We start from the raw sequence: 11,078 nt of genomic DNA on the forward strand, positions 1-11,078 counted from the left end.
CACCGGCTGATAAAATCTAACATCCTTGAATATAGAATGAGGTCGATTTTAAAAGAAAAGTCAGTTACACAACATGACCATTAACGCAATCCACCCCACCCCGCATTGGAAAAAATCCCCTCAACTCAGTTACGAGTCTACGAAAAAACGTCGCATCAATAACATGGCACGTAGCCCCGAACGCATTCACGCCCTGGGAGGGGATTATATGGGAAGAATCGTACCACCCCCAGGCACCCCAGGGCACAGCAGAACTCGGTTTCAGCCGGGGCCTGCCTCCAGATGGGGTTCACCTAGCAGGCAACAGCCCCCGTCTCTTATTCGGCGCCCCCCCCCAAGCCTCTGGAAGAATGCGGCCATTCACAGCTGCCCACTCTGTCCCCTCTCGTTTGTTTCTAAAGCTGACCCCCAAAAGAACAAAGCTGACATTAAAAGAGAGATTACTCGCTCCTCGGCACGCAGGGCGACAAACCCCGCATCTTGACGGGTATTATTTTCCTGGACACAAAAGATGGGGACTCTGCTGTACCCCAGGCTTGCGCAGGAGTGAATACCAACTAACCGAGCGTGGGATGACTGGGAGAGCCTCGCCACAATGGCATGGCGGCCCATGCCAAGAGATCCCAAGTCACGAGCAGGCAACCCGTCAGAGTGCCTCGCATTTTTTTAAATCATTAGAAAGGAGAAGCATTTTTACAATGTAGCAACCTTTTTTTTGTAAGTGCACTAAACTGCAATTCTGGGCTAATGCAACTCGGCACGTCCACTTTACAAATAATAATACAATTGAAGACATCTGAATAATTAGAAGAAACTGTGAAAGTCTTGTGCATTTCTGTTTTATGTAGATAATAAAATATTACTTTAACATAAATATATAAGGATCTCTGCGTTTTATTCCTTTCCCCACAAACACATCCAAATGTCACCCTCGCCCCAAAGAAAATATTCGAAAGAGAATGAACAAAAATAAAATAAAAATACATCCCATATATTTTCGTCATATTTTGTTCACCTACTCATTTAAAGCTACAGAAAAACAAATCTGTGTCCAGAACCCCCCTTTTTGATTTAAAAGAGAAAATAAATATACAACGAATGAGGCAGGCCACTTGAAAATGCTATGAAAATATTTCCCTGGAAAGCATTAAAAAAAAAAATAGACAAAGAAAATCATTGAAAAGTTTTCTGCATTTTCAAAGACAGATATTCAACATATGTACAGAGTAACCGGGTTTACATTTTGTGTACATTAGGGAATAGTAAGAAAAGTTTTGGATTCTACCGGGGCACAGGCCTGCACTTTGCCATCAGATGTTCTTGGCCCCTGGGAGTTCCTTTCTGTCTTTCTCTTTGAAAAAGTGAAATACAGACCCAGGCGACTTTCCTTGCCTTGTTTGCAAGCGAAACACCCCAAGACGCACATGGAGATGTGCGCAGGCCCCTGCAGAAAGGGCAAGTAAGGGCAGTTCACAAATACAGGTATACATGTGGAAATCCCACACTACCGTACAGCTCCCCACCCCGTGAGAGACAGAAGCACGTGTGAGCTGAAAAAATACAAGACAGCCAGCTCCATGCGGAAATCCCACATTGCCCTAAAACTCCCCATCCCTTGAGAGACAGACATATGTATGAGATGAAACAATACAGGTATACATTCTGCCTGCTCCAAGCGGAATCCCCACACTGCCCCAGCAATCTCCACCCATCGAGAAACAGAAGCATGTGTGAGCTGGCAGACACAGGTGCGCAGACAGCCAGCTCCATGTGGAAATCCCACACTACCGTACAAGCATCCACCCCTTGAGAGACAGAAACATGTGTGAGATTAAAAAATACAGGTATTCAGTCATCCAGCTCCACGTGGAGACCCCACGCTGCCCTAGAAATCTCCACCCCTTCAGTGACAGAATCATGTGTGAGCTGCCAAACATAGATGTGTGTCCAGCCAGCTCCACGTGGAAATACCACACTGCCATAGCACTACCCACCAGTTGCGAGACAGAACGATGTGTGAGATGTAAAATACAGGTATACAAACTGCCTGCTCCAAGTGCAATCCCCACACTGCCCTAGAACTCTCCGACCCCCCCACCCCCCACTGAGAGATTATTGTATTGTCTATCTATGCTTTTTAGATCCCGAATCTTGCTTGCCTGTGGAGTTAATGCTTCTGGCTCAGTATCGCGCCCAGGAATGTGTACAGTTCCGGGGAGGAACGCATACGATGGAGCGGCTGACTGACAGGTGAGCTGGGGGTGCCTGTAACATAAACCCAGCGTGCACCCTGCCTTTTCCTGCAGGAACCACGGGTGCGATTCCAAAGGGAACAGGAAATAAATAAGAGACACGAAGGCAAATGTAAACTAAATAGCACGCTTTGACCGTTAACAACCCCGTTGAAAAGTGTAATTTGAATGGTTTTCTCAGTGAACGGTGGCGGGATGGTTGAAATAAACAGACATACATAGATGAAGTATGCCGAGGGCAGATGCGGCGCCTGCCAGGTGTGGGTGATGGGCACTCCTGCATCTCTGGGTACCAGCCCTGTGGGTGACTTGGCCCCGTGCCGCCTAACTCTCGCTCGTCCTTCTAGAAGGCAGTATTCGCAAACCCCTTTCGATTTCCCAACCCCCTATTCCCTCATTTGGACAAGTCGACTGAAGGCGAAGTTTGATTCTGACACACCCGCGCCAACAGAGCCCTATTACGCCCCTATACCGCGACTGCAGAGCGGCCTGTGAAGCGGGTGGGGGTTTGCCTGTATGTAGAGATGTCACATATGTGTGTGTGGCATTGCTTTAAAAAAGTTCCCATACACATTTCTGAAAAGAAACGAAAGGCTAACACGTCAACATTGTGAAGGCGCGCCACGGGCTGGCTAACACTCCCTGTGTAAAATCGCAAGTCTGTTTTAAAAACGAAGGTAGGAAAAAGAGCGCGAATCCTCGTGAACTGATTCGTGTAAACCTCAGTTTTCTTGCAGTGCAAATCGGTACGGTTAAATACTGCTCTCGCCAGGTTCTGTAAGTGTTGTGTCCTAGTATGGGGGCCTTGGGGGTCTCTGGTGTGGGAGTCCGTATTTATGGGAGAGCGCAGAGCCTGGCTCCCAGACTGCAGCTGCCCCGTGTCTGTCCCACGGCGCTGCACCTCACCGACCCACCTCTGCCGACATACTCACTGCTCTCCAGTGCCAGCCCCGGGGCCGGCCAGGACAGTCGGGTACACGGGTCGGCACCTGCCACCGCCCCGCTTAGTCCAGTGCTCGAGTTGTAGTTCGCTGTGAGAGGAGAGAGAACGTAAAAAAGACAATCAGGAGTCTGAGCAGGGCCGGGGTTCACTGCACTGGGGTCTGCACCCCGTGGTGCGGCGGAGTGTCCCTGCTAGCCCCGTACACATCCTCGGACCCGGGCATTACCCCGCCAGGGGGGGTCATGCGCTTCTCTTTCTGTCTCCTGTTACAAAACCAGACCCGCACCACCTCCTTCTCGAGCTGCAGGCTGTCGGCCAGCGCCGTGATCTCCTGCGCCGAGGGCTTGGGGCACTTGAGGAAGTGGCTCTCGAGCGCCCCCTTGACGCTGACCTCGATCGAGGTGCGCTTCTTGCGCTTGCGGCCCTGCGCAGCGATCTTGTCGATGCTGGTCGGGGAGCCCGACGACGAGTCGGCCTCCTCCAGCCACTTGTTGAGCAGGGGCTTGAGTTTGCACATGTTCTTGAAGCTCAGCTGTAGCGCCTCGAAGCGGCAGATGGTGGTCTGCGAGAAGACGTTGCCGTAGAGGGTGCCCAGCGCCAGGCCCACGTCGGCCTGTGTGAAGCCCAGCTTGATACGCCGCTGCTTGAACTGCTTGGCGAACTGCTCCAGGTCATCCGAGGTCGGGGTATCCTCGTCCGAGTGCGGGTCGTGGTGGCTCTGCTGCTGCGAGGGGTGCTGCTGCTGCTGCGAGGGGTGCTGTTGGTGCTGGGGGTGCGGGAGTTCGCCGCCGTGGTGCTCCTCGTGCGCCTCCCGCAGCCCCCCGTGGTGGTGCATGCCTCCAGAACCCAACATGCCATTGACAGTGAAGCCGGAGCCGGCCTGCGGGTAAAGCAGCGCCCCCTGTCCGTTGGAGCCGGCCATGCCGGTCAGGTGGGCGCTGGGCCTCCAGGCGCTGTGGTGGTTGTTGTGCGCCTGGTGCAGCAGGTGCGGGGCTCTCTGTTGGTGCTGCTGCAAGCCCCCTGCACTATGCAGCTCTTCCCGCACCGCTTGCTGCTGCTGCTGCACCTGCACCTGCACCACGGAAGGCTTAATGTCCTGCTGTTGCTGACCCAAGGGGCTGCTGGCCCAGGGGCTGCCCCCGTCGCCCCCGTGCGACAGCGCGGCGATCCATTGATGCGCGTGGCTCTGCAGCGAGTAGTCGCTCTGCACGTCCCGGTAGCCCTGCGGCGGCTGCATGCTGCCCGACTCGGAGTGCGGTACCATGGGGCCGGCGGCGCCCAGCAGGCTGTAGTGGCTGGACGCTGTGGTCGCCATGGCTCTTGGAGCTGCACTGATCCGCCGCCTCCCGGTCGCCGTGCATTTGACAGCTCCCCTGCTCGCTCCCTCGCCCGCCTCAGGGCTCCTCGCGCCTCCCTCCCGGCAGGGCAGAGCGCAGGGGCACGCCCAGGCCAAGGCCGCCTGCTCATTGGCCGGGTGGGCTTTGATCGACGCGGCGACCCCGCCTCCTAGAGCGGAGGGGCCGGGGTCCCCAGACTGAGCCAATGGGCTGTGGGTCCCCTGCCCCGCCCACCCCGATGCCAACGCCGAAGCGCCCAGTAAGACCACATGGAGCGGTGGAAGTGGGGTACATGCCAGGGTCTCTCCAGCCCCCCGTGTTGGGGGGATACTCAGATTGGAGTGTGTTCCCCTGCCTCCAACGGAACCGCCTTTGCTGGGCGACCAACGGCTGCAGTGCAGCTGTGCCCCCCAACCCCCCAACACCAAACCAACACATCAAGGGCATAGTCACCCTAAAAGTGATGCAAGGAATCCCCCGAATTAATGCACGGAAGGGTTGTGCGCAAACCCCTGACAACAGCAGCCATCCGTCTTTGCTTCTAAGAGCGTGCGTTACTAGAAGTTGGAGCACAGGAGGCGACGGCAGCATCCTTGGGAAGATGCTGTGGTACCCAGTGAGACTCTGCATCCCGGGCTCAGCCTTCGGCCTGCATCTACTGCTCCAGGACCTGCGTGTGCCGTGGTCACGCCGCGGACGCCGAGCGGGGCAGATGCTCCAGGGAGAGGCCCCGTCCTCCCCCCTGACAAGACAGAGAAAGCGACGCTGCACCGCCACCATGGACAGCGCACCCGACTGGTCATGCAGAGAGGAGAGAAACCGGGGCGGGAACACCAGCCGCCCAGGACGCACACCGCGCTCTGACCGTGTATCACTAGGTATCCGGGCTCACATAGCAGTCACAGGTGCAGCAGTAAGTATGCATGTGGCGGCACCGCGCTCATGCCAGCAAGCGCGCCTTTTCAAGTTTTGACAGGAAGCGTCATTGTATTTTAGCCTGCTTTGTAAAATGCTTTTTTGTGTGCCTGCTATCTTCGAAATAAAGACAATATGGCGTACTTTTGTGCATCTGTCCGACGCATGGCTTCTCAAAACCGGCGCTTTCTTTGCTGCAAGACTTCGTCATCTGAGAGGCATCGGGTTCGTTCACTTTGCAGCGGGAAACGCGTTGCACTGGACACAAGAAAGCAGTAGTAACACACGAGCCGTGTGTATGTTTCCCGCGCATGTCAGCAGTAGCCAAGGTAAGGAAGCCAGTAACGCGCGTGCCGTTTGCACCCTAAGCCAACACTTGCCATGGCAGTTAACTCTATCCCCAGAGACGCAGCCCTCACCCCTGCTCACATGTAATCTCACAATACATGTTACCTTAGAAACTAAACAACCGGGCAGAGCCTTTACGAAACGAACACACACCGTTGCCAACATCAGGTCAGGCGTTCACCAAAATCGAAAGGGCGTGATTCACAAAGTAATGTACCCATTGAAAACCCGTGGGGCACCAGGCCTAAAATCATCCTGTCTTTGTCTACCCTTTTTGCTCACAGATCTAGCAGAGAAGCCATGGCATCAAAACAACCACATCACCTCCAACAGAGGTTTCACCACACACAAAAACAACCACATCACCTCGAACAGAGGTTTCACCACACTCTGGCCGGAGGACTTTGCACTACCCGTAGCCATGCCAGCGCCCTAGGGCTACATGTGTGACAAGACACGTTGAGGGGCTGCAAAACCCCCAGTAGAGGGATGGGATAGAGCAACACGTCTCTCAAACAACTTAGGATAGTTTTGCTAGATGGCCAAGAGGGTAAGGCGTGCAAAAGATGGGGGCTGCAGGGAGGGTAGCAATTTACATCTTTCTTTGCCAACCCATGTGTGACTCTATATTTCTGTGCAACAGCCACACACTCTTAACAAAGAATAGCGTTCAAAGCTAAAGATGGAGTGGCGTGGTTTCATTGAAAAAAAGACTGGTTGCGGAACTGCGGAAGTGGTTGTAAAAAGTAGCACAACTCTGCATAAAGAACAAAGCGGAACGAGGATCGTGTTTGTGCCCTCTCACTTCGACCTCTGTAATTGCCCCCATTTCTAATGTTATTGTAGTGCCAGCCCCCAACTTTGCCAACTGACTTGTGACCCATTGTTTGGAAATGTGAAATTGACGACATGAGCTACTGTTCCACAAAATGACCATAACAGATGTATCTTCGTTGTCTATGGCGAAGGTGGTGGAATTCAAGTTTCTTTGGGAAACCCAAGGCACAGCTACCCCATTACTCAAACGGCAGCGCATCTACATTTGAAAGCCCACAGTGGGGTAATCATTGTGGCAAACACCTGGTTAACTCTCTGCCACCCATTAGAAATGACACCATAAGCTCCACAGAGGGTGATGTCTGGCATCCATTTGCACAGCTCAGTAAATGAGGGGCGCCATGGCTCGCTTCTGGAATGGGCCTTCTCTCGGGAAGCACACGCACTTCTGTTCTTGACCAATGGCGGAAGGTGTTCTAAATGAATAGGTGGGAGGGGGTTGGGCGGGTACGAACACCAAGTCCGATTTTCTGCTCACACTTTTAATCAGTTTAATGGCATCTATAGACATCCTGGTATATCATAGCTCGCACATATTTTTTATTTGAAATAAGCCATGCAACTATTACTCTTTGAAGGAAATGTTCAGATTTTAAGAAACACCAATGCCAGCTTTTGAAGTGTTGGTCTCATTGGACTTGCCTAAAACCCATACACCACCCCCGCCCACCAGCCCAAAACCACATTGCTTTTGTGAGAACAAAAAAAACAAGAAACGTCATGTTAAAAGAATGAGTGTCTTTTCCTAGAATAATGTATGTTAGGCCAAAGCAAAGGGCGTGACTCTACAGCGCCCTCTGCAAAGCATTTGATGATGCGCTTCAGGGCAAACTGACCATGCACTGGGCGTGCCTTGTGTGGTGCGCCTCCGGAAGTGCCCAGGTGAGGGAGGCCCTGGTAAATGGAGTTGCTGCAGGCTGTGCGAAGGTGGCAGGGGGGAGCACCTCTGTGGGCAGCGCAGAACGGGGGTCATATCACATATGTGTGTATGATATCCAGGAGGGGGAACACACAGCTTCTTTTGTACAATGTGTAATTTAAACACAATTAGAGAAGGCCACGCAGCGTACCGACGGCAGAGAAAAACTACCCAAAGGGCCGAAGTCTCAAAGGATTGGCTGGCCTGAATGTCATTGAAGACATGGATATGGTGTGATGTACCCAGGGCACACGGCTCTAACATGCCAGCCCACGAGGGGCAATGCACGCCCGGGTTGCAGATGCCCACAGAAGGCCCTGCTTTTAACAGCACCCTCTATGGTTGTGCTCCCACCCCCTTCCAAAATGTACCCAATACACGCAGTGCCACGTTGCTTTATGCCACGATGCCCACGCCCTACGCACCTTTTCAAGGGAGTGTACAAACACCGGGCATCTGCCCTGAAGTCACTGGTGCGGTTTCAGCGACCACTTGACCGGTCCCTAGTGCCACACGAGACCTTTTTTGGTAGTAGTGTGCTTTACATTTTTGTTAACATTACACTAACATAAAAGAGCACAACACATCAACATGCGTGCATATAAAGGGTTTGCAAGCTCCCCGTATGAGCAGGTTAAGGGCACAGTCAGAGTCCTGTGCTAACTGTTGTGGATCAAAGTACAAAGAATGATAATGACACACTTTGGACACTCGGAGAAGAGGGGAGACTAATTAAAAAACGGCTTGCGCTTAACACACGAAGAACTACAAAGAAAGATTGATGTTGACTTTTGAAATGAAAACTATGATGGCGCATTTGCGATCACAACACACATACTTTGGGAAATATGTTTACTGAAATTAATTTTTTCAACACACTATAATACTCTCTCTCTCTCTCTCTCTCTCTCTCTCTCTCTCTCTCTCTCTCACACTCTCTCTCCCTCTCTCTCTCTTTAACACAGGAAAGTAAAGTTCCGGTCGAATAGCAAAGCAATGCGGCCGTCAGAGCAACATATCAGGGCCATATTCTGAGCTCCATATAAAATGAGAAAAGTGCCGTGGCATTTCGTAATGGAACAACACTTATTGACTCCATATTCTGAACTTATATTTGCAAAGACAAAGAATATTATGCACGTGATAAAAGTCTCATCCCATCAAACAAAGGCACTTTTCTTATTTAACATGGAGCTCAGAATCAGGCCCCCAACAGCCTCCCATCTTTAGTTAATTCTTTTATTTCAATCGCCTCTATAGATAAATATAGCCTGCCGGTATAAACAGACTCTACCCAGCGGTGCGCACTGAGCTCAGGAGTTGCATTTGAGAAGCATAGTGGCATGGGTGCATACATTGCTCTGAGGTTGCCTGTGCAGTTACATAGACAGATGCCCATTTGCTTGCTGTTTTGCAACTGTTTATTGTTGCAGAACCCCATGTGGTCAGTGTTGTGCTGGTGACGCATGCACGCCCGTCAGGTGGCTTGGAGCCCCTCATTACACGTCTTTGAAAACACCTGTGCTACACTGGTGGATCATGCATCATCTTAGGGGGTTGGACAGGTTATCCGTGCGGACCCACCCATCAGAGCAGCTCTGTGGCTTTACGCCCCTGCTTGGAAGTAGGAAAGAAACGTCGCCTAGGACCCTGTGCCCTTACTGCACCCTATTACCAAAGGACCTCATTCACACTGAAAGGCCAACCCGAGGCTTCGCCAGGTACCTTTTTACAAAGAAATGCCCATTTTTTTTCCTGCGATGAATTAGACCAAAAGCTCAGATTTGTACGCCATACACTGAGGCATACATCTATTTAAGATATTTAAAGATGTTTCCACTTCAGAAACAATGTTGATGGACAGTTTCAAGCAAGTTCAGCCATTTCAGGGCTGACATCTGAAATTCAGATTACCTGTTTGGGGTGAGCAAAAATGTAATGACCCAGCGACTGTGTCGGGATTGGCCTGCTCACATGATTCTGTTTCAGGTTATCATTCTTTCTTTCTCCCTCATACAATCGACTCAGTTGCTGGGTGGACACAGTTTACAGGCATACTCCCACCAATCATATTTAGTTGGGATATGACGGCCAGGAGTACACCATGTCATCTCAGAAGGGGGGAGGCCAAACCTTCACCCTGCCATGGCCAGCCTAATGAACTAACAAAGGCTCCATGGATCCACCCTGTCCTTTTGTTTAGCTCTGTAGCTGGTGGCAGCATTCACTAACTAAGCAGAGTTTAATTCAAACAGGCCCACATGGGGCCTGGCTGCAGAGGGTAACAAAGGACACAGGAAACCCCAAAACCCTTTCATATGAACTGTGCCAAACTAAAGCCAGCCCCCGACCTTAGTAGTGATTGACAGTGAAATATCATGTCTGGAACTGCGTGTATTGCATTAGTCATCTCCGCAGGGAGACACCATTTAGAAAGTACAAATATGTGGGTTGACAGTGCCAGAAAGTCTGGCCTTGCCGCAGCTTCAAGGGAGACCTATGGCTTTAATCAGGAACCACAGAGAGCACCATTGACCAGAGAGACCCTTTTATCCACAACAAACAGGAAGATGGGTGGGACTTATTATTACATTTTTTCACCCCTTTACTTTTTCTTTTGCAAAGAACTCAAGTTATGACCTCATGCATACAGGATATTGTTGGTGGGGAGCCAGGATTGGTTCATGAAGGTAGGCTTAGCCTACACCAACCGCTGTAGTCTATTTGGCTTTAAAAGAGGGTGGCGCCCCTCTTTGGGGCAGATCATCTGAAGGCTTTGCAATGAGTAGCTGGAAGAACTCATCATTGGAACCTGGCTGAAATTACAGTCTGCCTTATATCTTCCGCTGGTGAAGGAAGGCCAGAACCTCCAAAGAGGGAAGCAAATCCCGCCCCTAAACATCTTCAATGGAACAGGGGGAGATACCGAATCCAGAGGGCCCTCCGCAGTTCCAGAATTGGCACCTAGCCTGCATACAGCATGCCTTGCTAGGCTCTGCAGCAAGCTTCCTGGGTGCGAAGTGTCAGAGAGTCTCTGAACCAAACCAAGGGCAAGGCAGCTGCCTTCAACACTCTCTTCAGCTTTGGACCGTCCGCCTTAAAGGACGACGCAACCCAGTGCTAGGAGGAGTGCATCAACAAGCATCTACCGACGTCTCCCTTAGGACCTTTTTGAGCCAGTAAAGCCCCTCGAGCTGAAACCGACTGCACCACTGACTGTTGTTATGCCGCAGTCGCTAGAGCCGCCCGAGACACCTCGACCTGTGCTTCAGAACTGTCGACCAGCACTGAGACAATGATTCCTGACCCGATCCGCCATGTAAGTCAACCTGCAGTAATTCGTCCAGCTTCTAACTGCCTGATGCCTGATACTCGCAGCTGTCTCCCATCTTGAACTATGTCGCAGAAGCTGCAAAGTGCCCTTAAACCGACTAGACCATGTCGAGCAACAAGAACCTCTACAAGCACAATGTACATTGTGGTTTGGACTCACTGGTACTTCTACGAAGCCCCCTGGAGACATTTTA

The 11,078-nt window shown here is 51.5% G+C and overlaps 1 protein-coding gene across 1 annotated transcript; it reads right to left on the reverse strand.

The window, feature by feature from the left end:
• Positions 1 to 832: 832 nt before the first annotated feature.
• On the reverse strand, positions 833 to 4,581 carry POU3F2 (POU class 3 homeobox 2). Its single transcript, XM_069606411.1, has one exon. It carries the CDS (start codon positions 4,508 to 4,510, stop codon positions 3,341 to 3,343), a length of 1,170 nt encoding a protein of 389 aa, XP_069462512.1. The 5' UTR covers positions 4,511 to 4,581; the 3' UTR covers positions 833 to 3,340.
• Positions 4,582 to 11,078: the final 6,497 nt, after the last annotated feature.

The sequence above is a fragment of the Ambystoma mexicanum genome, chromosome 4p, assembly GCF_040938575.1.
Source record: "Ambystoma mexicanum isolate Mex_15411 chromosome 4p, UKY_AmexF1_1, whole genome shotgun sequence".
Taxonomy (NCBI): Eukaryota; Metazoa; Chordata; class Amphibia; order Caudata; family Ambystomatidae; genus Ambystoma; species Ambystoma mexicanum.